Below are 26,846 nucleotides of genomic sequence, written 5' to 3'. Positions count from 1 at the left end.
GTCAGTCTGTGGAAAAAAAAAGGAGGAAGATTAGGCCCGCAGATTAAGGTACAACAAAATCATAATTACAAGATTTCTGGTCAAGACACAGATTGCAAGATGACAGCTTAATATTTAATCAAAGCGTCAAGATATTGTTGCCAAACCGAATAGACATTTCATTTATTTATTTGTTTTTGGGACATACAGGAATAAAAATCCCTCACCTGGTGCTGCGTACTGAAAAGACACTTGAATACTTTTATAGACTCATCAAAAATCAATTAAGTCACGTACTAATGAGTCATAAGGCACAGTTTCTTTAACCAGTTTCCTGTAGGTGTTTAGTCAAAGGGGGTAACAAAGCCCAAACAATAACAAATTTGGGCTATAACCACTTAACGACAAACAAAGATTGACAGCAGTGTGGTAATCCTGTTTAAGGGGATTACATTATTTTACTCAAAAGAGTTAAAACCCCTAAAACTATTTAGCTTTTCCTAATTACAGAAGGTGACTTTATCCTTTGTTTGCCCGAGAGAAGAGGGGGGGTCAGAGGGGGGAGATGCTAACTGGGCACCAAAAAAGCTGTGGGACACACACATGAAAAAACTTTATTTATGCAGAAGAGCTCTGAAGACGTTTTAATACACCACACAAAGTATGAGCTCAGATTCTTAAGCTGTACCTTATTCAGTTGTGGTGAATGAAGATACTGCAGCACTCAGCAGTGTTCACAGCACCACAATACCAACGAAGAGACGACAGAGACAGAAAATATCACGAAGGTTACTTAAAATCATTAAATTAAAAGTCTCTGTTTTTCAATCCGAGCTGTTATCCGTCCGACAAACACGAAGCTACAGCTTGCAGCTCGTTAGCTTATCTTAGTAGACAGACTTGAACTGGCTCTGTCCAAAGGTGTGAAAACAGTTCACCCACCAGCACGTTTCAGACTCATTAATTAACACATTATGCCTCTTCAGTTCAATTTTACACAAAAAGATCGTTTTGGTTTTTCTGATAGTTGTGTGCTGGACTATTTCTTGTCCTGGAGCAGCGACTCCAAGATAAAACAATGACTGAATGCTGAAACATTTGATTCAATCTTACTATGTTTAATTTAATGTTTAATGTGGCTTAAATTCAAACCTTGAGCCCCAGCACACACAACTGTGGACAGCCACACCAGCCTTTTGCTCTTCAGGAAAGTCTTTCCACAAGATTTTGTCCCTGCTTTCCCACACAGGAAAGAAAAAGAGTGATAAAACGACATGAGGGCAAAGCAAACAGAATTAGGAGAAAACATTCCTCCTATGAAAGGCCGAAACAGGAAGCACCCAGAAGCTGTTATCTGTTAACTTCCTTTCCCTGTAAAATGAAGAATGAGACATGTGACATCGCAAGACTTGAGTTTGTCCTGCTGTATTCTCATCTGGAGAGAGATAAAGATAAAGATAAAGATACAGAGAGAGAGAGAGAGAGAGAGAGAGAGAGAGAGAGAGAGCGGGGGGGCACAGGATGACAACCTTGGCTGTGCTGATCCTATTAGATGGTAATCTCCAGACTTTATAAATCCACAGCCGTTTAAACTTGGGTTCATGTGAAACTCTACATGTTGAGGATTCCCCCACCCTACCCCCCTTTTCCGTCCTTCCTAATCATCCCTAACAAGTGTTTGGATAATGCCCAATTAAATTAAGACCTTTTTTCTTTATTCACTGCATTAGCCCTGATTCAGGTAGATGGGATTAATTGTATTAATCTTAAATGTTTAATGGCTGTACAATAGAATATCAGTGCGGATGACCATTTTAAAAGCTGCTGAGGATTTGAAATGAGATATTTAATACATTTAAAAAGCGTAACAAAAATGAGGATCCTTGATAGCTTAAATGAGTAATAACTGACTTACACAAAAATATGAAGTTTGAATGACTGACATATGAAGGAATTAAGTTTGTTTTTTCGCACTCATTTTCACAGCACACACAGACAAGTTTCATGTAATCAATATACATCTTTATTTTAAACAATACATTTGTGTTCTCAGTTTGAAGTACCTACATATGTTTTATTTGTGTTTATGTACATTGTTTTAATTATATGGAATAAATAACTCAGTTTTTTGAAACTGTGATTTGTGCAAATCTGCAAATGTCTTTTGAAATGTTTCAGGCTCAAGTGTTTTATTGGGATTAAAATGTGTGTGTGGACAAATTTAAAATAAATCAACACCAAAAAAAAAAAAAGAAGCTAAATATCATAATTTATTCAAACACCACATACAAAAAAAAAAAAAAAAAAAAATCTAGAACAACCAGCAAACCAAAAGGAAAGTTGAAACACTCAGACAGGATTGAATTTTTAACTTAAACAAGGTTGGTTTTTATAAGCAAGTCTTTGTGTATTGTTATTTATTTGACTGAAAATCACACTTTTAGAGACTTAACTGTCCCGTTTTACAACAGAAAAAAAATGAACATCATATCACAAATAATCATAATTTTTGAATTAAATACATATTGAAGCCTGTGACTATGAAAAGCAATACTTGACAGGGAAAATCACATGTCTAGATAATTTATCTAAAGAAAATGCCCAAGGAGGAGAAATGGGGCACCCTGGTTTTAATTGAAAGTATTTTCAGTTTATTGCAGTGATAAGTTGTAAATGACCCATTCAGTAACTAACAGGGACACTTAAATCCTTCAGTATATGCAGACTGTGTGTGGCCAGACTTCATTTTTATCAGAGAAAGAGGATTTGCTTTTTTTTTGTGCTTATAATAAAAGTATAAACGTCGTAGGCGGTTTACAGTGTCACAGGATGCTGGAACGCTCACTCTGCAGATCGTCTTGAAGTGTTGGAATTTTCTTGGGTCCTTCCCTTCTCCCTTCCTCTTCTTCTTCTTTTTCCTCTTCGTTATTCAAACCCAGGCGACGCCGCTGGCCATTCACATGACGGAGCACTTCTCCTCCGCTTTGCTCTTCAGCTCGGTGACGGTGGCTGAGGCCTTCTCCTTCAGCTGGTCCATGTCCATGTTCTGCAAGTTTTGAAACTGGCCCATGATGGAGTCCTTGCCCTCCTCCTCTGTGGCGTCCTCATCCACCATCTTGAGCAGCTCCTCGGGCACGTCCACGTCGTCCCCGGCCATCTCGATCATGTTCTCATCCTGCTCGCTCTGCAGACGACAACATCAAGGCAGAAAGCGACGGTGAGAACGTTTTTCCATATTGAGGACAAAGAAGTCTCTGTTTTATCACTTTTGAAGTAATGATTATTTGGTACACAAAATCTTTGAAACATGAAACAGGTCAGAAAGGTTGGAAAAGCTGGTGGATAATTAAATTGAGACTTTATGACATTTACAGCATTTACTATCAAAAAAAATATTCTCCATAACGTCATTTCAGGATAATACTATAAACTTTCTAGTACCAGACATGAAGGAGGGAATTATTTTTTGTTTTCACTGGTTACAACAAAAACTGCGAGTTATTATTTACAGAAGTAAACAACATGATGTCTGACTTATAGGATTAACATACTTTCTGCCTGCCTGATTTCCACAACATACAAACATCATACGAAACACTGTTTTCTCAGAGCACATACCTCTAAACTGCCGTACATGAACCTAATTTGTTGGGTTTTGAATTCAAATCATTCACCAAGCAATCAGGCAAACTTTGAAACAAACAAAGAGATGAAGTCCAGGATCTGTCTTAATCCACATTCAAGCAGCAGGATGTTCAGCTGTCTCCGTTTTCTTCACTTTGTGAGTCTACTTCAACTTTGCTGCACTTTTCTTCACACTTCATGCACCATTGCACATACTGTATAAATGCTCAGTTTAAAGGCCTTCCAACAGACTCAATCTAATCACTTACAATCTGAAACAGTCATGCAATAGTTACCACTGTGACTACTTTAAATGTCAATCTGTGGGATTATCTCAGCCCTGCCTTAGCCTTTCCTCTCCGAATCCCAACGATAGTCTAAAGATATCTTCTATAGCTTTGCACGAGACTCTAATTCCATTAGATTAATTTCCTGTTTCTGCTCAGACGTTTAATGTTCCCTTAAAAAAATATACATACATATATATATATATTGTGTCTGACTCACACTTGATAGCATGTTTGTGTGTAGTCAGCCTCCTACCAGTTACAATAAAAGAATCAACACAACAGGATCTCTTTAGGGGCCTTATTGTTGTTGGAAACCCATTTAAAATGCACATTTCACTTCTAATAAACACACGTCATTTCATTGTCATTTGTTCTTTCTTCAAGCTGGCATGCAATGTAAACATCATTTGTTGGAAATAATTAGATTTGTATGTATGGCCTGCCATTTTCCTCATCATATGTGTGTTGGTTCAATTTAAAAGACAACTGAAAGAAGTGGGCCCTTTGTTTAAACCAGAAAAATGAACAATATGCTGAGACTATTCAAAAGGCCTCCAGCTTCCAAGGTTATCACTGCGTTCACATGAATTAAAAACAAGGCATGAGAAAAGCTGTATTAGAGTTTGCTCTTTTGACATAAAAACACAAAGTTCATCCCATGCATGTTTTCACCGGTAGGAGATACTCCACTGGTATTTATCTTTAAACAACTTCAATTAAATTCCAACATACCTTTTTTGCTCCTTCCATTACAGCTTACTTTCCTTTGACAGTCCCTTAAAATTGTGAAAATGCTCGGTTCACGTAAACTAAAGTAGATGTTGTGAGTTCCTGAAAGCCAGTTCACACAGCTTGTTGCTCCCTAATGAGCCTGGGACACCTGCTCAGTGGCATTTGGCTTTGTAAGACTCAAGGTGCAATATGGGACACACAGGCTAACGTCTCCGGGATGCTGCTTGAACGTCTTTCTCGCTAATCTGTTGGCAATGGCTTCCACCTCCTGTCGACCAAGCTGCAATTGCCAAGTGCTGCTGTTAGATAAAGATGAAGTGGCTATTGGTTGTTCTACCTGCGCAATCAGGAGGACACTTTAAAAGCCATTTTTATAAGGGCTGTCGATCATAATTACCAGTTTTAATTAAAAGACAGAGAACAGGAGAATATGATCTGATGGCAAAAAGGAAATGAAACCTAAAGCAGTTGGTAACACTTTATTTTAACACCTCTTGTTTTGTATTTATAAACACTACTTTGAAATCAGGCGTTGATAGTAACAGATTACATATAATCGGGATTATGTAATCAGATTATGAAAATAAGTAACTATAATCAGCTAAGATTACATTTGAAAAAAAAATGGGTAATTAGATTATAGTTCCTTGGCATCTCTCATGCCGTCTCATGCTGTCAGTTTTGTTAATGGTGACTATCTGCTATGTTTTTAAATTATGCTTCTGAAGTTTTTATTCCTTTTTATTGACATTGAAAAGGGAAGATGAACATTTGTAATAAATTCTCTTCTTGAGTTCTGAGTACTTTTCAAAGTAATATGACCCAATCCTGTTTACTGTAATGTTTTTGTCAACTACTGTAACCGTCTGCATCGATCCATGGATATAATGGATGACAATGTAAACAATCAAGCTAGTTTTTTGATACCTATTTAAATGCGATTCACACAAATAAAAACTGTCAAATGAAAATATATGAATTCCATGACCAGTTACATTTGAATATCACGCTACTTCATCAGATAACCTTGTTTTTCATTGTTAGCCAGCCACAATCCCACAGATACATAATACTATGAACTATAATATGAACTGCAGGGATAAAAACGTTACCTTTGGCAGCCTGTACTTTTCTCTGAGACACACCCTGAGTGTTGCCCTCTCTGCCTTCTTGTGTAAGAAATCTGCATCTCTTTCCATCCTGAAAAGAAACAGAAAAAAATATATAATCACAGCACAGTAACCCTCGATCTGTATGACATCCCCGGTTCCTTTTAATCTCTTTACTGGAAAATGCACAAGTAAAAGCCACAAGAAAATACCAGAAGGTGGAATTTTATAACCTTGTGTTTGTGCATGAGCTCTTGTCTGTCTTCAGTGCATCAGCAGCTCAATGCAGCATAACAGATTTTTCAGCATTTTGATTTTTATGAAAAACTGTCCCCGCTCCCAAAACTTGTGGCTCATTCTGTTTTGCTTTAATTGTATTTGAATCTTGCTTAGACACACATACAGGTATATTTTTGGCTTTTCATTCAACATGGACTATTATTAACCTCCCAAAACTGGTGTAAACATCAAAGAAATCTGTTTCAAAAGTATATGCGTTTTCATATGTTTAGGTGTGGTCTTATACAGCCCACCAAAGTCTATGATAGACCCACCAGTCTGTTAGAGGATGCAGTGCCAGTGCCATGTTTTGCCTCGTCTAGGTATGCAAAACACAAACCTGAATGAAGGTGCAGCATTGAACATAGTATAAAGAGTCCACATAAAGATTGGTCAAACAGAGGACGTAAAACTAGGAGACCAGGGTTCATGTCCTGCATGAAATCAAAAGCCAAACATTGATTTATTTCAACTTACGTAACCTACTTAACTTGCATGAGGTACCATGATCTTTTCCTTAACCTTCTGACTAAACCCAACCAAACTGCATCCTTCAGCTGAAATGTTTCATAGCCAGCTTTATTTGTTAAAACAAACAACCACTAACTTAACCATGGAATGATAATGAGTACTTTTCACGCCTACAGGGGCGGCAAACAAGGCGGACCGGTGGGTCTGTTGCACACTTTAGTCTGATAGCAGGTTGTCTAAGAAGTGTCTTATATTCCACTAGATGAAAACAGCTTAAATATTTGACCTCGTTTCACTTTTGCAGTTTTAACAAGGTGCATCGAAATTCATTTATCTCACAGTGACTCCAATGTTAAGGTAGTGATTCAAGTTTTTCATTTTGAATCAGTTTAACAAAGCTCATTATTTTTTTTGAGCTCTCAGTGTGTTTTCAAGAAGCTGCACTTTGTGACATCCAGGGTATTCCTGCATTTTCAAGGCGAGACTCACATACTTTCCCTCAGCCAATTAAAGATGGGATTATCAGTCCAGACTGAGTCAAGCAGATTTACAATCAAGCCAAGACTCTGCAACTTGAGCTGTAGTGAAACAACAATGCAGTGGACCGAGGTGTCTAAGACATCATCAAGAAACTATGCCATACTGTATTTGTTTAAATGCTTATTCTGCCGGGACAGATTACAGATTTACATGTACAATTTGTAGGAGGAGCATCGAGTCCTTCACATCCGTATAATGTGCATCTAACATTTGTGTGCAGCAGGATTTTGGTTGCTGTAGATCAGAATACGTTACTAGAAATCTACTGTTATGGTTATGGAGACCATTGTTATTTTGTGTTGTCTTTTAAAACAAGTAAAGTCATTTCCCAAACATTAGAGTGGGGCTGGATTAATCTTGTTATGTAATACAGACTGACTGGATCTACTTAATGCTGCAGAAATCTAAAAGAGTTCTGTGTTTGTTATATTTTAAAATAAAATATTTAATGTTTACATAATTTCTTTAAAATGCAATTTAGGAATTTAGTGCATTTTATTACTTCAGTGTCTGCTTTAGTGAAAGGAACTGGAGCCTGACACAAGACTGGTGGACCTGCTGCTTACATTTCTGTTTTAAAAAGTTTTAAAAGCCTATGAAAATAAGTTCATTAGATACTCCACAGAAAATAAACCATGAGTCACAGTATAATGTTTTACAGAAGCATCTGTGTTGATATTGTAGAAAACTAACTGTTTTTTTATGTAGACTCATTGCCACAGTAGTGGCCTCAAATGGTGATCCAAATAAAGTAAATATAATTTTGCAGGACTGTGATGATTTAAATTTGCTTTTCAGTGTTTTAGCTTCAATGTTGCAACACTGGTGTCCTTAAAGTCCTCATTTTTGAGCTGCCATTTAACAATTCCTTACTCAGTTGTTTTCAAAACCTGAAAGTACCTCAAAATGTTACCCACAAATGCTTATGACACAGATACAGATTGTGGGAGTTTATTGATCTGGTCCCACTATGACCTTTAGCCTCAGTGGGTTGTTATGTAGGATATTCAGGAAATAAGACAAGATCCAGTATGGTGGTTCTTCTGCTGTGACCTTCAGCAACAGATGCATCTCTCAAACCTTGCAGATTGTAAACTCGTGACAATTAGAAATTCCGGAGTGTTTATTGAGTTAGGTGTATATTAAAGAATAAAGGTGTGTGTAGTGTCAAACAGGTCAAAAAGAAAACAATGAACGGTTGTAATGCAGTAGAAAACAGCTGGTCAAGGTCAGATTGTACATTCTACAGCCATAAAGGTTTTTTTTTTTCAAATGGTCAGTGGCATCAATTCAAAGTGGAGAAGAGTCTGTGTTGCTACTTACTTCTCCTCCACCAACTGTTTTTGGTACTCTTCATACTCCTCCCGTGTCATCCCTGCTGCTTTGGCTGGATCTGAGGGGGTGGCCTCCTCTTCTTTGTCACCTCCACCACCAAGACCCATTCCTGACAAGGGGTTCCCGATCATGCTCTTCAGCAAGAAAGCCATCTCGAGTTGTGTGACTGTGTACTCAGCGAGGACGAGAATATTTAGGTGAAAAGGATGCTGCTCCCCTTAATGGTGCCCTCCGGTTCGCCTTCCTATAGCTGTCAAATCCAGTGGTAGCTCTCTAGCTAACCTGCTGCTTGACTATGGAGCCAAGGACACACTGATGACAAGCAACAGACACATACACACACACTGACACGCACACAACATTTTGCCTCAGCCATAATCTGGATTTAATCCTCCCTGCTCCGCTATGCTAAGAGGCAGATGGCCTGTTTTCTCTCTATTTTTAAATCATGGAGACCTTTGTAGATGTTTCTCTTCATTAAATTTGACACTTTGATGCTTTCTTTGAAGGAACTACGTGCAGTACTCATCATAAAAGTGGTTTTCGAGGTGGGTGTGCTCAGTTTGGGACCACACATATGCTGCTTCCACCCACTGGTGCTTAATCATATTAGTAAAGTACGGCCCGGCCTGTGTGCAGCTTATACTGCTGAGACCAAGCAGAGTGGAGAGAGAAAGAGGAGCGGGATTAGAGTCTTGTTTATCCCCCGTTGGAGCCACCGTTCATGCTGTGCTATTGTGTGGTGGGAGGATGATTGACGGAAGGATGAGAGGTGGGGAGGAGACAGCTCTCGTTTCATTTCACCCTATCACTGCATCACTAATACCGCTGAACCCTAAAACATTTCAGAAATACTCACCTGCAACTAAACTGCAGTATATTTTGCTAGTTTACATTGAAAAACAAAAAATTAAAAAAATTAATTAAGCTTGAGATCACTCCTAACACTGTAATTCTCTTTCCATCAACTCTAGTGTATGGATAAATAAAATACATGCAAACATGAGGGCACACATGCTAATTATCTTGAAATTATTAGTAGTATTTTGCCGTTTGATGCAACCAAGCAGCAACAACACCTCCTGTCAGCTCCTTTGATTGTGATCTACATTATTTCAAATAACTCCATGCAAAGTTATAAGTCATCAAATTTAGTTTGCAACATATGCCTGCAAAACTAATGAGATTCCCATCAACCTGAGCTGTAGTCTGTGTTGCCTGCTAATTAACTTAAGTTAGCACGACCAAGTAAGATGGCGAACACGGTAAACATTACATCTGCTCAACATTAGCATGTTGACCTGTTAGCATGGCTGTAGGCTCGTTAAAAATAGCATTTTATTTAAGCAGACTGTATTGTCATTTTAAGTACGACATTTAAGTATTTATTCATATATTTGTCAACAGCTAGAACTCTTTGTGAGGCATTCATGACTATAAAGGGTTAATAAACACCTTCTAACACACTGATACCAAATTAATCCAGCTTTTAATGTATCAGTTAGGGATGCCTCACACATACATACAGAAACTTAAAAATGTGTGCAGTAAAGTAGTCTGAATGTCCCTATATTTACTCACAACTACAAAGTGTGTTATAAATGATCTATTGTTGGTATACCTTCGAGGGTCCTAACCTGTAAAAGCAAGGAATATAATAATATTTAGGAACTTAAGGTCCTCATTTCACCTGTCACTTGCTGCTGAACTCAAACAGGTGCACTGCAGCTGCTACACATGACGCAGTGTAGCTGCTAATCATAATAGATGTACAGAAGACATTCAGTCCAGACGCACCTCGTGTCTACTTTATCTCACATGATAAAATACACAGACACAACAGTGTAATTTGTGTTTTTGGTTTATGTAAATTGTTCAGGTAGAAGATTTGTCAGAGTCTGCCACGTTTGACTCAGTCAAACCAGATAAACGGAGGCAGACTTCTGAGTTTTTATCATCAATAGTTCAGCATTATTTCATACAAAATTGCACATTTCAAAACACAGGTTTTTTTGTTGTTGTTGTTGTTGTCGTCGTCAGCTCAGTTTCATGGAATGGGACTACGGCAGGTTTCAACTCCTGAAAACAAAATCTATGGATGTGACCAACCAAAAAATACTGTAAGGAACATGACCCATGATGAGTCTCACACCAGCATTCATACACAGCAATTTACTGATCAAATTAAAAAAATCTGCAATCAATTAAAACAAACCTATTGGACAAAACCAATTTTTTCAAGTACAATAACTTACAATCTGACAGTAATCAAACCAAAAAAAACAAAACAAAACAAAACAGAAAAATTATCAAAATGGACATTCCCTCATTTACACACTTTCATTTCAGAAATTAATTTCATCAAAAGAACTTCTTTGCTGCTGCTTCTTGTTGACTCCTAAAAGAGAAAAGCAAGACAGACACAAAGCATTAGAGTCATTTTAGACCACAAGCACATGCATGGGAGAAAAGCAAAACAATGCTTTCTTACTTGTACATGATGTAGCAAAAGAACAGGACCGACTGCACGACGATGAAGACTGCAAAATGAACGGTGGATAAGCAGGAAGGCATGGCAGGCACCTCGGGGCACTTCATAACCTTCTCAGCAGGATTCTGTATGTGGAAACACGCAGAAGTGAGTTCAGTCAGCTGAATTCAGATCTGTTTTACTGACTACTCCGAGCGAGGCTGCACACCATACCTGAGCGTTACGTTGAACCAGATGCTCCACGTCCCTTCTGACTGTGTGCAGATGTTCCTTGATTTCGTTGAAGTGTTGAATTGTCTCATATGTTCCCATTCCGCCTGTGTTACCCTGGTGTTGGACTGAGCCAATCTGTTTCAGGGAGTCGTAAAAGGAGTTTCTGCAGAGACAAAGAGAAGATGCACTTTAGACGCCTGACAGCCAATAGGCCCTGTGCAAAAAAAGAAAATCAAATATACTACATATATACTACAACTGCTTCCCCAAAGGACTGAAATGAATTATCTTCACTTCAACAGCCTTTTAATGCCTAAAAAATATCTCATGAGTTGAGTGAATTTGTGTTGGGAAACATGATGTGCAGTAAATATACTGTGTGGTATCATTTATTTACAGTAATACAAATTGTCCAAAATTAATCTTTTAATCCCTATTCACTGGAGGCTCCATATTCTCAAAGTTTGAAAAACAGGAAATTACCATCTGATAAAAGAGGTCATGATTGCTAAATTAATCCCTTATAAAAACATGTTCTTACATGATTACAAGTATAAGAGGTTAAGAAAGAGACCACAGAGGAACATTATCTGAAATATGTAATCCTGAGTCCAGCTATGATGCCAAGACAGAATAAAAATGGTGACTAAAAAAGGTTAGTTTATCTTAGATTAAAGACTGGAAAAGACTGTCGGCTTGTTTCTCTTTGAGTTACTGATGGTGGTGTCAGCAATGTGCACACATCATTCCCTCAAGAAGATGTCAAAATATACAATCCAAAACCATAACTTTAACGACTAACCAGCGATAAAATTTGAAATCTGAGCATCTTTCTCATCACTTTCATTTTCATCAGTGAGAGAACAGAGTTTAAACCAAGGGAATGAAGACGCCTTCAGTCTGGATCATATTTCTCCACACAATACAATTTCTTAACGTTGATTACTCAGAGGGAGAAAGCAATAAGTTTCCCTTATCATCTTAAACACATCTAAGACGATTATAAAGAAAAAAAGTCACTGAACAAATGAAGGGAATTCCAGCAGCGTAAGTAGGAAGGCCCTGAGGGGGGATTGTGACAAGAAATCAATTGGAGGTAAATCATGTTTTTTCCTGTGTATGACAGATGTATTTAAGGAATCCTAATCTGATAAGGACAAAATGGTGCTAAGATGTGGCCTTTTCTTGCTCGGCCACATGGCTGAGGTCTGAAAGGATGGACAGGGATGACACATAAACAAAATCTAATTTGTTTCACAGAGAGGGGAAAAAAAAATCTCCCTTGAGAAAGTAAGTGAGCATTTATTAAACCCTACATCTAATCTTCATCTGCCACAAGTGACCCATTTATGAGCAGAGCGCCCTCCTTGGATGTTTGGAGAGTCTGAGATGAAGTCCCGCCGTGAACTCTGTGTGTAAATAGATGGGTCAGGATCAACTGAGGGCTTAATCTACAAAGTAATACTGCTCAGTTGTGCACATTAGCACATTAGAGGGGGCAGCTGCAGCCTTTTTCGCAGCATCTGAACTTATTCACTGTGTCAATCAGTTCACTCCTGTGCACCACCTCATCTTGGAATTGCCACTTGGATAACGTGTCTCTCTTAAAGCTGAATCATCACAGAAAATTCGTCTGTCCCTGCCATCTATACATGATATAATTCACTGAGAGAAGCATTTGGGTAGAATTAGCAAATATGTAAGTGAGAGTCCTGGTCCATGTGATGATGTCATGGGTCAGCAATATAATAAAGAAAATCGTGTATGCAAAGTCATTTGAGCATGAATGTCCTGTTGGATTTGGGGCATACAAACAGCTTGATTCTTTTATGATACATGAGGCTGAGAGATTAATGTTACATAAAATAAAATCTTTAATATCTTGTGATTCTGATTAAGTCTTAATGCAGATGGTGTGTTACAATTAAGACACACAAACTGCACCGAGAGGACAAATATGCCATGACAGAAGCTAAGCACATAAATAATAATAATAATACTAATAAAAAATCTTTAAAAAAAAGGGTGCAAAGTGCTTCAGTAAATAAGACATCTTCATTTAACAGTTAAACACACAAGTTAGAAAAGCTGACAAGATAGAAATAAACAGACTAGTTGGATAATTCATAACTTAATCATTGGTGAAATTGAGAAAAACATTTAAAATCCTCTCATCAATCTAAAAGAAGACTTTTTTTATTTAATCCCATTGCGTGTTTACAATCACTAAGCCCACAAGCACCTTAGACAAGCAGTACAAAAGCACAAATATGTTATTGACTAAATACAAGCTCTAGACATAAAAAAATTACATTCTGTACACCTAATCAGGCTTACTTACTGTTAAGTACCAAAATCGAGCAGTCATTTGAATCTTTTCCATGGAAGGCACACCATCATAAAATCTCTTAAGCTGTATTATCTTAAAATCTGTGCAGACTGAGTCTGTACTAAGGAGACCATTTTTACAATGAAAGAAGAACAAGTAGAAGAAGATTACAGCTGGATATTATATGTCTATAGATACCTATCAGTCTGAAGTCTCACAAATGATGCAATTCTTCATCACAGAGATGATAAATTTCAAAAAGTGACTTTCTTATTCAGTCACCTTTTCGGTTTCACACATAATCTTTGATAAACTGTCTGAAAATATTTGCAAACTTCAACCAGGAAGTCACGTTTTGAACTTAAGGTCGTAATTATGCAACACGTAAAACGTAATAAATCTTTTTCATTTCATCACAAGCAGAGACAAGAAATGAATAAAATGGTTTAAATCCACGATGAAGGCAGTGTGATGATTATCCCATTTGCTGGTGAGGCCTTCAGTGCGACAACGTGACTGACTGAGTGACTGTGGAGGAAGCTGCAGCTGGATTATCAGGCTGGCAGACACCTGTGATGCTGCAGCCACTGCATCCTGAGATTAAATATGAGCTGAGGGATTTAACTGCTGGGATTTCCCTTGTTTTTCTGGAGTATCACGGCTCTCTCTTTATATTAGTTGCAAAAACAACAGCTAGATTTTAAAGACTGACCAAACATCAGCGATAACGACACTACAGTTACTCACCTCAAGTCGTTCAGATTTTTGAGAACCTCCTGCTGGGTGGCTAAGACGGAGCCCAACTGTTGCTGACTGCCAGTGTCCAGCTACAAGAGAAATACAGAATAACAGTGCGACAGTTAAACACTCCAGTGCTGATGACTGATAAAGCTCTTATAAAAAGGTTTATTAGTTTCCTTAACCTGCCATAAAAAGTTCAGCAGGAGCACAGAGAAACAACGTCGTGGTGACAGCAGGGTTTTATAATCCCGTACCCATCTGGTGTGAACCCACGTCTCGACAATGACATGCTCACCTGTCCCGACGCGGCGTTTGATCCCTTTTTGGCGACCTCGTCTGTGATGACAGAAACGTATCGCCGCTGCTCGTCCAGGATCATAGCGAGCTGCCGGTGCAGCTGTTTGATCTCCAGGTGGATCCGGTTCTGACCTTCAAACACCTGACGGATTTCCCGGTCATTCACGCTCTCATACAGGTCCTCAACTGAGAATGGATAATTAACACATCCAAGATTAAATACATAGAAAAAGAAAATCACTTTTCATAAAGGCATTGCAAATGTAATGATTAGACGTGCTGAGCGTATTATGATTTATATTTTTCAAACAATTTAATTTGTTTTTTCTGAATAATACCATACAGATAACATTTTAGTATAGTACAGTTTATGGGTTTTTTTTTCTCCTTTTTTCCTTAATATGTTTTCTATAATCAATTGGAGTCTCATTAAACTAACTTGGCTCTCCTTGGACGTCTGGGTGCTCCTTCTGAAACTCCTCTTTCTTTTTGTCGAGCTCTTGCTGAAAGTTCTGAAATTCCTCCTGGTACTTGTCCTTCTCTTCTTTAGGAATCTCAGATTCAGGTGGGGGCTTCAATGGGAAAGACAAAAAAAAAAAAAAAAGAAAACCTCTCTGAACTCAATAGTGCTTAAGGCTATGTTGTGCACATGCATGCAGCACACAGAGACACACACAGCTACAGAACAGTGAACCACACACACACACACACACACACACACACACACACAGTATTGGCAACAGTTTTAGGAGTTCTAGGAAAATGTGGTTACCGGTTGCTGGCCTGGTTCTGAGAGTCTGAATAATAAGAAAGACAAAACATCGTGGTCATCTGAAGGAGGAGAGAAATTTGGAGTTAACATTTAAAATGATGGAAGCAGTTTAAATACAATGATGAGAAGGTAATGAGAGAGAGATGACGTGGGGTAATAACACAGTAATTACAGAGTTAATTTTCTGTAACAGGAACAGCAGGTTAGAAACCTGAACAACATCGCAAAGAACATCTAATGAATACCATTTTAATGGGGTAACAATGGACTTTCTATAATTACGTTTTGTCAGGCTAACAAGCAATAATAATCTGGTGATACCGATGTAAAATATCTCTACAGAGCAATATCGGAGGTGATGTTCTTCATGAGAAAGATGAGTGATAACAGAACAATAAGGTCATAGTAATCAGAAAAAAGTACTTGCCTAGCAGAATGGAAATGGAACACTGTCTCTTTCTACTTAATTTCTTCTAGTTATTTTAAATCTTTCTTTAAAATACACAGTTGTGACTGTTAAGAACCGACTGGAAACGATGTTGTGGAATAACCATAAATTAGCCTTTATTTTACCTCCACAAGTGACAGTTTAAGCTGAATAATTTTGTACATCAGCTTAAACCGACAAGAAGTCTGGTTTCCGAACAATACTCAGTACTCACACTCAATATTCCACTCACAACTTTAAGAGCAGAATAATACCTGCGAGACCACCAGTGGCAGCTGAAATGCCAAAGAAGCCCTCGGTGGGAATGATCATGTTGTCCACCTTCGTGCAGAACTCATAGTCCTCTTTGTCTGGAGTGAAGCCGTTGTTGATCATCACCTGAGGAGGAAGACGAAACAGTGACGCAGCAGAGCTAAACACGTACTGACTGGGCTGACCATCAAACCATCGCATATTTGATGCTCAGCGTGTGAGTGTTTACTGTGTCTCCTACCGTCAGTGTCTTCTTGTAGTACGTTATTTTGGCTCTGACAGGATACGGTTTGTTGCGGAAGTCTCGTAAACATGTCCCGAGGGCCTGTGTGGTGCCGTCACTGCATCGAAACAACAGGCAAACGTTAACACTCACGGGCATATACAGACAGCGTTGTTCTCCACACAGACACTCGACATGAGCGCCAAAAACTACAGTCTGATCAAAGTTTATTAGATAAATGAATAACATCAATACTTGTGTATGTTGTTGTGAATAGACACCAGACTAAGACAAACTGGAATGGCACTGAAAAAGTGATTTAAAGCTTTCACTGGCCCAGGGGTAGATTAGAAAAGATAGAGGATTATTTACTTTCCAAGCAAATATAATCATATATTCTAATCTTCTTTAAGTTGTTAAAATATGAGTTGGTGACGACATCAGAGCAGAGCAAAAGAAATGTTTACTTACTTTTGGTGGTCGTAAACAAAATTGCCATTGTTTCCCACAACAATTATAGCTGGGTTATTTTTCTGGAATGAAGACGAGGAAAGAGCATTAATCCCTTTTGTCCATCTGAAGACCAGAGGTGGCTTTGCTTTTAGGTAATCTTATTCAAAAATATCAATCCCACACCTGAGCAAAAATATTATTCAAATTCTGATATAAACAGACCTATGAAAGATTTGTTTTGCATGGCAAGTGAATCCCACGAATGAATCAACTCATAACAATATTTTTTGTTCCTCTGACTAAGCCAGTTGATAACAACCAAACAGAGGCCACGTGTGTGCTGACGTGTGGTAAGAACAGACGGAAACAAAGACTGAATACGTCTTCAGCAGTGAGTCTCTACAACCAGCCTGCTTTGAGTCCAAAACTCCCCATGAGACACTTTCAGGAAAACATTAGGAAATATAAAATCATCAGCAGTTATGGTTAAACAATTCTCGAAAGCGTGACACTGATACCAACCTTTCCGTCGTTGTCAAAAGAGTCAAAAAAGACTCCAACTCCATTCCAGCGGTCGGCGGCGCCGTACACCGGACCGTCGAGGCCTTGTGCAGCGGTGAACCACACAGCCTGTTGGGCAAAGAACATCAGTTTGTTTCAGTATCCTTCACAGAGGAAAAAGTCAAAGGCAGCAGCCATGATGATGAGAGTGATTTCTCAGCTTTCTCTGCAAGCGAACAATTTAGGTCACCGGTGAAACAGTGAATGATATTCAAGCATTTACGTGTTGTAAGTGCAGCTATGAGCGGATCTGCAGTCTTCACGTACCGACGCACTCAAGTCTTCCAGAAAGCGACTACAGAAAACATTATTATAAAATGTACACGTTGTAAAACCTATAAAACTAGTTATGCAGCAGAAAAATCTGGACTTTACACAGCAGACAGGAGAATCTTCCTCAAGATGTCTGAGCTGCTCAAAACTTTTGTCAGGTGAAGAAATGCTTGTCATCCAACCCTGCGGACATGACACACCTCCTTCAACAGGTTGTGCACCTTTCCTTCAATTCCAAATTCCTATGTCTGACATGCAGTCTAAATTGCTGTGCGCTCAGTGTCAAACAGCATAACTTATTTAAGTGTTGCAACAGGGAAAGAGAAATTCACAAATGTAAGCTTTATTTCTCACAGTTCCTACCTCAGTTTCGGGAATATTTTTCATTTCTCAAAATACGTTTTAGTCTGTTTACATAAAACATGACGTTGGACAAAAATAGGAAACGTTTACATAAGATTTAGACTGGGAAATATCTGATTTAAGCATAAAGCACAGTAAGCAGTGTACTTCTAGACTGCGCAGCCAATACCAAATGCCATAAGGAGTGGATTAAAAAGTTGTATAGTATAACACACTGCACAACTGCCTAACCACATAACTGACACTGACAAGTTTAAACTCTTCTTACCAAACCGTCGGCTCCCATTCTGCCTCTTCCAGACACTCTAAAGGTCACCTCGGCCTCCCAGTGTTCAAAGTTGACTTTGTTTTTGGTCCAAACGCTGCCCCTCTGACTCCTGAGGGATGGCGTAATGCGCACCTGGTCTGCGCTGGGAATAGCATCTGAAATGAAGAGCAGGGACGGAGAGAGTGAACAGGATTCTATTAGTCTATTCTATAAAATGTCATATAGGCAGTCTACAGTGACAGAGATTTTTTGTGTGGCTTCCACTCCAGTCGATAGCTCCTGTCTGCTAACATGGTATTGTTATTAGGAACCTGCCTTATCAGGGTGTGCCTATGAGCTAATCTTCTAAATGCTTCAGTGCCTGATTCACAAACTACAGATCATTATCTGCAGATGTCTTGGTACGGGTTTGCTCAGGGTTCAGTTCAGTTTCATATCATTGTAACTTGAATAACTTTGGGTCTTATAGAAAACAGACCGAACAGTTGCTGACTGATCAGCAAACCCTGCACTGTTCTCTTACAGTTACCTAATCTAACCGAGCTGTGGTGTACATAGATAAATGTAATCAAGAAGCCAAAAAATCTTTGGGGCAGCTGTGGCTCAAGAAGTACAGCAAACAAGATACAGAACCCCAAATTGCGTGGAAACATGATGGGGTGCTTCATCGCTTCCGATGAGCGGTCCAGCACCTTGCAAGTCATTTTGCATAAATTCCCAAAACATTATCAATACCAAGTTCCAGCTTCTCAGTCGTAAGGTTTGATTGCTTTTTTGTCTTAAGTGACAGTAAACCGAAGAACCTAAAGGCTGAAGATTTTGACCATGAAATCTCAACGTGTCCAGGTTGAATCTAGCAACAGCCTCCTGTTACTTCCTGTCATCTCTATATTGTCTTCTTTCTCTCGTACGATATTCTGTGGTGCCAGAAATTGTGACTGACTTTCTTTTTGGACTAAATGATGAATAATCTTCACTTACAGCCTCAAAGGGAATGCACTGTAATCTCCTGCTGCCCTCGTTGAACGCTCATGTCAGCAATTGGACAACTCAGTGAGTGATGCAAGAATCCAAAGGCCCATTTTTTTTTGCAGGAGGAAAGTTCAGCACAAGTTGCGTGTGTCTGCACAGAGTCCCTCTGCAGACAGGGCCTTTAACGTGCTGTCTTTAGGACACGTATAACATCAAGCTACGGCGCTAAAATATATGCATTTCCTAGTGCAGTTTTGAATGAGCGAATCACACAACTGTTACTTCTTAACATCCTGAACGGAAACACCGTCAAATGCAAACCGAAAACACGATCTACCTCAGCTGGCCCCCTTGTCATTTCGGGACATTTGAGTTGTTAAATTAAAACCAACACAACTGTCCAACACGCTCGGTGATGCTGACAGCTGGATACAAACTTACTGCCAGTGTGGATCCAAAACGGGATATTGCCGTCAGTTTGAGACAGGTGCGGTCCTTTGAAGCTGTATTTGTACTCAAACCGACGATGAGGAGACTCTTCTGCCGTCGTGGCACCCGCGGTAGTATCGGCGACACTGTGGTGAAATATTAACGCTGTGAAGAAAGTGAATATCAACACACGAGCGCTGACAGCCGGGCGCTGCGTTATGGACACCGCCATGTTTCGGTATCACTGCTGACGTAGCGCTGAGTCCACGCGCATGACGGGATGCCTGTAGGGCCAACAGGGCGTTTTCTCATTGGACGAGTTTTGGGTCCTTTTTTTCTTCTCTGTTGCTCGCTTTTCTTCTTCTTCTTCTTCTTCTTTTTCTTCTTCTTCGTTTTTGTAATAGCTGAGGTTGGCAAGAGAGACTTTTTGTACGTGTCCTGTTATCCAGTACATAAATGAAATATTGGATGGAGACATATATTTATAGCTATATACCACTTTTCTTACAACTCACTAAAAAAAACGACATTACCGTTATAACCTTTATTCACATTTTTGACAGGGTGTAGTTATATTCTATGTATACTTGCACCTTCTTTGTTATTTCATATTTGCTCGAAACAAAGGTAATTTAATCTGCCGATTATAAAAAAATTAGAAAGTAATTAAAAATGTCATATTAAGTAGAGATATTAAAAATCACAATCATAGAAAACAAATACACGTAAATTGTTTCTTGGTAATTTGGACAATAGGCCTTTTTCATAGGAGACATTCTGACATGTCACAGTGTAAATAAATAATAAAACTGATGGCTGATTCCATTAAGACGCTTCAGTTCTTGTGGTCCTGATACTTACCTGGTCTGGCTGCCCCAGATTAGATTATATGGAGGCCCAGCGTGTTAGTATGGAGTTTTAAGATATTGACATTGTGCTCACATGTTGCATATTGTCAAATGAAGCTCTTTGTAATCAAATTGATACAAACGAAGAGTAGGCAGTCAGTCAGTCAGCTTGCATCTCTAATGTGGGCAAATATCTTGGCAAATAATAAAGTTGCCATGTTGTACTGAGAAATATGAGATGACAGGATGGAAACACAAGGCACAAAACACAGAAAATCATGCAGTCAGCAGGGATGCAATAGCAAATTTTTGCCCTTGGGACACCCAATAGGTTAATCTGACATACACAATGAAAGACCCCAAACTATCCAAATAATATTTCATTATAGTATACAGTATTTGTGTAGTAGAACATGTAAGCAGATGCCAGTAATGCCAATACCAATAATACACAGACAAACATACTAATACATACTAATACTGACAGCCTAGGCTGATATTTTTAAATGCTAACACTCTGATTAACGCTAACGCTAATACTGATAGTAAAATAGTAACACTAGTGGTGATAATATTAATACTAATACTAATTTACTGTGTACAACCTTTGAACCTTATCCATATCATGACTACACCTTACACAGATTGTAACTATCAGGTTTATGGGAAACCTTATTAGATGATCTGAAATAAACAAATAATCTGAATTAATGATCAAAAGTATGCAAGCAGCAAACATATCAGGTGTGTAGAAATCCACACAGAGGTTTCAGTCCTTTCAGCTGCTGCGTCACATGTGTTGTTGTGGACCAACCTTTAAGCTGGAATGAGGTCAGTGAGAGGTTAGGTGACGCGTTTGCTTGCTGCAGGAGCTTTCACTGCAGTCTGAAAGCCTCAGTGGGAGACGGGACATGACACAATTATGTGCCACTCGCTTTCTATTTACTCCCACCAGCTTCTTCCTATTGCTTCAGGAGGTGCAGCATCACTTACTGTGAGATCCTGTGATTACGGGTTCAGGAACAAACCTCGGGACAAAACAGGTTATTGTGCTGACAAGCAATCTGGGGATTTTGACTATTCTGGCAAATGATCAGTAAATGACAAGGACTGAAGGAATGTTTTTATATGTTTATTTATTTTCTAAACACAAAATGTATTAAACCGATCATGTGAGCCTGCAGTTAAAAAGCTATCTTACTCTGTCTCAGATATTGTATGTGTGTTATTCTGATCATATTTAATGTAATAATAAAAGGCATTGCAGGCATGAAAATGTAACCAATACATAACATACGTAAAATCAAAACTGATATTTCTTCTGTCATGGCTAGATGATGGAGTTTCACATGTTGGAGGGGTGGAAGAAGAGTTTTCTTCATGGTATAGAATTTACTTGTAAACTTCCATCATTTGCTGCCCTTCATAGGAGAGAATCTGATGAGTTATGTAAGGTTAACAGGAGATAAATCTACACCAGTAATAAAAATGCATGTCAGGCACAATAATAAAACCTACTCTAGGACAGGAACATGCAGTGTTTTAAATAGCATAGTTAGACATACAGTGAATGTAGAAACACATCTCTGTCAGATGAGATTCAGGGGATACAAATCTTAAAAGTAATGTATGTATAAAAATAATCTTTATGATATCTATGGGAAAATTAAGCATAAAAGCATTTAAAGAAACACCTCTAAAAACCTCCACCAAACCACTGAGAACATCAGAAAGCACACTAGAAATTCCAAGTGGACAACATCAAATTCTAAATTAGAGGCTAACTTTTAAAAATTCATGAAAGCCAACAGGTTTGCAGTGGAATTAGAGAGTGGAGAAAATAGAAGCCTCTGTCCTTTTGTCTGAGGAAGTCCTCATTAGAGAGTTAAACTACACTCTTTGTTAGGAAATGTAGGATTTAAATAACAACAGCAATGCTAATGGGTCCATTTAGGGGGGACAATGGGAACCTGTAGGATGTTAATGGGTCACTGAGGCTGTGAATAGCCTATCGCATGAGTCAGCGCAAATATTTGGCCAGTGAATTATACGCTGCTGTAGTAAACGTATCTAAGAAGTGACAGCAAGTCTGTACTATTAATGTTCAAATAATACTGTTCAAATATTTAAAGTTTGAGCTGGTTATTTTTTAAATTTCCATCAAAATTTTGACTGCAATGAATCTCAGCTTAACATTTTCTGCCGCACCTCTGTGTATTGTATCATATTCTTTTGGATGAGTCAGTTGTGTTGTTCTTGGAGGGTTTGGGCATCTAAAGATGTTTGTATTATTCATGCCACATGAGGGGGAAAGGGAGAGTGGCTTGTCACCTCCTGGTGTGACACCAGGGCTTAGCTAAATGAAGCCTGTTGCCTCATGGTGTTTATTTATACTCGCAAAGCACAAAGCTGGCCATTATCACATGAAACAAATGTGTGCTGAGAAGACAGCATGCTAAGGAAATGTCCTGTGGTTGAACCAGCCACCATGATGCAAATCCCTAACTGGTCCTAGAGGACCAGGAAAGGTTTCTGATTCTTTGTTTAAATTACTGTCTGAGTTTTCCATATTTCTGCTATATCACGTGATGAAATCCAACGTGAAAGACACAAGCTCAGTTTATCATTTAAATCACCATCACTTCCAACAACAATGTCCAAAGATTTAACTATTACTCCACATCAGAGGTGTACAGACTGGCTTTGCCGCTGTATTATTTATTGGCTCAACTCTGCACACACAGGCCACATACCCGCCCTCAACAATGCAAAAGGACTAAACCTTTATTTCAGATTGCTTCAACACAGTCCAGTGTGGTCCAGGGAAGAGAGGGCACTTATTGTCCACTAAGGACTTTGCCACATTCATTTGAAGAGCAGCCCTCTCTCATTATTAACAGACACACTAAACGATGGGCCCCAAACAATACAGAACAGATCCCTTTATGCACACAAGTGCTCAACGTTTCGGCAACCACTGTGTGCCCTCCAACCACTCCCTCTTCTTTTCAGATACCTGCACATAAGTGAAAGATGTGGGGGACACAAAAGATATTCTCAACTTTCCTTTTCTCCCCATTCTGTGAAACAGGCCCATTTTAAAGCTTTTATTTGTGCAAAGCCTCTCATTAACTCTGCTCATGCTGTCTCCCTCGGCTTGCCATTGCTTAAGTACTGGGTGTTGTAAAAAAGCTACCAATTAGTCCCTCATCAGCTCCAATTAGAGGAGACAAAGTCTGAGTAAAGATAACTCAATGAGAGGGAGAGGTGGAAGGGTGAGGGCTGTCTACGTGCGTTTTAGTGGCCATAGGTGTGTGTGCGCTCGTGTTTGTGTACATGTGTGCGGCCCGGGCCGGCACAACATAGTTTGTAATAATTGAAGAACTTGTGGCCATTCAGTCTGACCCACTGCAGCACAGGTCCATTCACTCTCCAGGCTCCTCAGCGGACCCTTTTCTCAGGGCCAAGTGTTGTTGTGCTGGGAAGACAGGCCCCACAGGAGTCCCAGAAAGGAGCCATTCAATCCTCTCTACCTGTTTGCAGCACATAAAGCACTTAGGACCAGGCCGATCTCTCATTATTGTCTCCTTCACCCTCAATACTTCCTTAAACTTAGGCTCCGACAAGAGCAAGCCCTTTTAGAAGGGGGGGAAATAGGGGATGTATGTTAAGGGGGTGCCTTTCACCTCATTAGAATTGAATTTGCACTGTCTTGTAATTATGCCGGGGGGCAACAATGTATTTTTTTTCATCATAATCTTAGCTGAATGGGGTTTTTTGGGGCAGTTAATTTGCTGCTCGCACTAATGCATTAATTAATGAATTGGGTAACACTAATTTTCTCTATGCTGCCTCTCTCTGTTTGTTTCCTCCATCGTTTTCCAACAGTTCTGTGCAGCCACCACTAATAAAATTACCTCGTTAAGGCCTTTATTGCAGCACAGTAACTCACTCATTCACTTGCTATTAAACAATTTCTTTGGGTGGGGGTTGGGTGTGCGATGGTTCCCATTCAGTGTTGCATCTTTTTTGTGGGTAGTTCTAAATAATGAGGGGGACAAGCAGGGAGATATAATTAGGAACAAGGGGGCACTTCAGCAAATATTTGAAATCTTTTAAGGCTTGCCCTCGTATGACAGTGATTAATTACTTCCAGAAGGGATTTTAGAGAAATTTATTGCCAAGTTTTTTTCCCCTTCTGTCTTTTCCTGGACTAGATGACCCGAGCTTGTTAAAAGGATGTGCACAGGACTTTAATTTCGGCCCCTCTTTAATCAAACGCAAATCATGACATGTACTGTCCTGAAAGCGGGCTCATTGTGAAACAAATGCACAACCTGTAAACAATGACGTAGTGATTAATTAAGGTGGCCTCTGAATGTTTTGAAAGCACGTTTGGCATGCGTTGGAAACAACAAATCTGTTTTTGTTGATGTTGATGATGACGTGATGATAATATTGCTGAGCAGTCCCTCGATTTTGGTTATTGTTTCCAGAAATGAGTAAAAAAAGAAAAAAAAAACGGTGATGAAGATTGTTTTTCTTCGAGGAACTAACTATAACGATAATAACCAGTGGTTACAATACTCAGACAGAGACAGACCAAATTTGTTAAATGTGTCTGTCTCAGTTAATGTCATCACTGGTGGCTGCCAACCATCTTGTCAAACATTTTTGAGAGGAAAGACATCAATTTTTTATAAATAAGAACATCTAATTCCAGTAACTGAGTCTGAAAATAAACAAGAAAACATACTCTGAGTAAACGTCTCTACACAAGATTTATATATTATTACAACTGTGTTTTTATTATCTTCATGTGCTTCAGTGTGAACTACACCACAAAGTTCAATGAGTTTACTGAACACCGTCTGCTGAGCATCATTCAAAGGGGTGTGAGGACACAGCACGTTTTGCACGACTGAGAAGTGACTGCCACCTAGTGGATTTAAAGGGGTACTGAATGACTATTGGAGCACAGTGTTTCCTGGAAGCAAGAGGCATTTCAGTGTTGTCTCCGGTCAGTGCGGAGCTAATTTTAACTACTGTATATTTAAATTTTATCAAAGATGGTAAACATCCCCTTCAATTTCTTAGACTAAACAATATCTCAAAATTGTAGTCAAGAAATTAACCGATAATTAAAATGTTAATCAGTTACAGCCTAGTTTAATCTTTAATATTGGATTGGATAAGTATTTTTATTTCCAAATTTCAAGTAAATGTTAAATAAATGTAATGGGGTAAAATGTAGCATATTTACTTCTGAAATATAGTGAAGTAAAGTATAAAGCAGCATCAAATGAAAATACTCAGGTACAAGTATCTCTGAATTGTACACTCAGTAAATGTACAGCATAATTTGAAGTACCTGAAAAGCAAGGAACATGAAAGCCTTGGACTTCTTGACAAATGAGACTGAAGCTTTTTTGAGTGCGATGTTTTGAATTTTGTCAAACGGTTGTTCATGAAAATGAAAATGACATCACCTTGTCCTGGTCAAGATCCCGAGCTGCAACTTCTTTTCATCCAGTCAAAACAGAGAGATAAATTTAAGCTATGAGTAAGCGAGACAAGGGTGAAACAACAAAGTTTACTACTTTGGAAAAGTCTGACACCCTGCTGGACGCCCCAGTGCCAAAAAGCTCACTTTCACCTCGCAGACCAAGCACGTTCAGTCTCTTCCAGCTATGACTTCATGTGACTTCACAGCCTCAAGGATTTTGGATAAAAGTTTTCTATGCAATAAATGATTGGAGAAGAGGTTATTCTTTACAGTGGTTTTGTAATCATTTTCTCATCTAAGTAAACATCCTGACTGTCCCTAAATGCTTCACAAGTTGCTGCTGACAGGCTAACAGAATCATCATTTGAAATCTTTGTATAGCACACATATTTCAGCATACTGATATGTATTAGTGTCATTAATTTCCAATTGTTAGGATAGCACTGAGCAGAAAGCTCTCTAATAATGTAAGATGACCCAGACCTGTGGGGCCTTGGCTTTGAGGAGGTCTCCCTCTGGTGGATCAGCCTCCTATCATCCATCTGACTGCAGACTGAGAGCATCTTCGCTTTGCCAGTCTGTTAAAGCGCTATTAAAGTTCATCCTTCTATGCAGCTGACAACAGTTCTTTTTTCAATTCTTTTTTATTATTGTTTCTTAGTATTTAAGAATAGCATATGTACTGATTTCCAAATGCATCTAATCCAGAAATGATTTGAGGTTTAGACTTTAACTACTGGAGGTGAAATCATCAATCAATCAATCAATCAATCAATGGTTCAAGTTTCTTGAAAGGCAGGACTTGCTGCTTCTCTTTGTCAAATATCCTCAGCCTAAACAAGGCATTTGAAGATGTCACCTTGATTATGAATTAGAAAATAAAAAAATTTCAAGCGGCAATGCGAAATATTCGTCTCCATTTTTTGTAATTGTCATTACTCGTATTTGTGTTGTTTTAATCCCTCTGGTGACTTTATGCCTGGTTGTTTCAGCCTATTCATCTTTTGGGTATTGCACGGCTCATTTCTTCTACAATTCGTGTGAAACA

The 26,846-nt window shown here is 38.9% G+C and overlaps 2 protein-coding genes across 2 annotated transcripts; both read right to left on the bottom strand.

The window, feature by feature from the left end:
* Window positions 1–2,571: 2,571 nt before the first annotated feature.
* Window positions 2,572–8,511, bottom strand: cplx4a (complexin 4a). Its single transcript, XM_046375598.1, has 3 exons — window positions 8,348–8,511; window positions 5,738–5,825; window positions 2,572–3,163 (listed from the first exon to the last, which is right to left on the bottom strand). Exons 1-3 carry the CDS (start codon window positions 8,509–8,511, stop codon window positions 2,936–2,938), a joined length of 480 nt encoding a protein of 159 aa, XP_046231554.1. The 3' UTR covers window positions 2,572–2,935.
* Window positions 8,512–10,204: 1,693 nt separating this feature from the next.
* lman1 (lectin, mannose-binding, 1) lies at window positions 10,205–19,736 on the bottom strand. The gene is made up of 13 exons (XM_046375767.1): window positions 19,457–19,736; window positions 18,044–18,198; window positions 17,101–17,208; window positions 16,597–16,658; window positions 16,144–16,243; window positions 15,905–16,028; window positions 15,203–15,261; window positions 14,870–15,002; window positions 14,429–14,616; window positions 14,140–14,219; window positions 11,064–11,226; window positions 10,851–10,975; window positions 10,205–10,757 (listed from the first exon to the last, which is right to left on the bottom strand). The coding sequence occupies exons 1-13, from the start codon at window positions 19,674–19,676 to the stop codon at window positions 10,721–10,723; spliced, it is 1,554 nt and encodes a 517-aa protein (XP_046231723.1). The 5' UTR covers window positions 19,677–19,736; the 3' UTR covers window positions 10,205–10,720.
* Window positions 19,737–26,846: the final 7,110 nt, after the last annotated feature.

The sequence above is a fragment of the Scatophagus argus genome, chromosome 20, assembly GCF_020382885.2.
Source record: "Scatophagus argus isolate fScaArg1 chromosome 20, fScaArg1.pri, whole genome shotgun sequence".
NCBI classification, from domain to species: Eukaryota; Metazoa; Chordata; class Actinopteri; family Scatophagidae; genus Scatophagus; species Scatophagus argus.
Note: the sequence above shows the minus strand (reverse complement) of the source record. Positions and strands in the feature narration are given on the sequence as shown.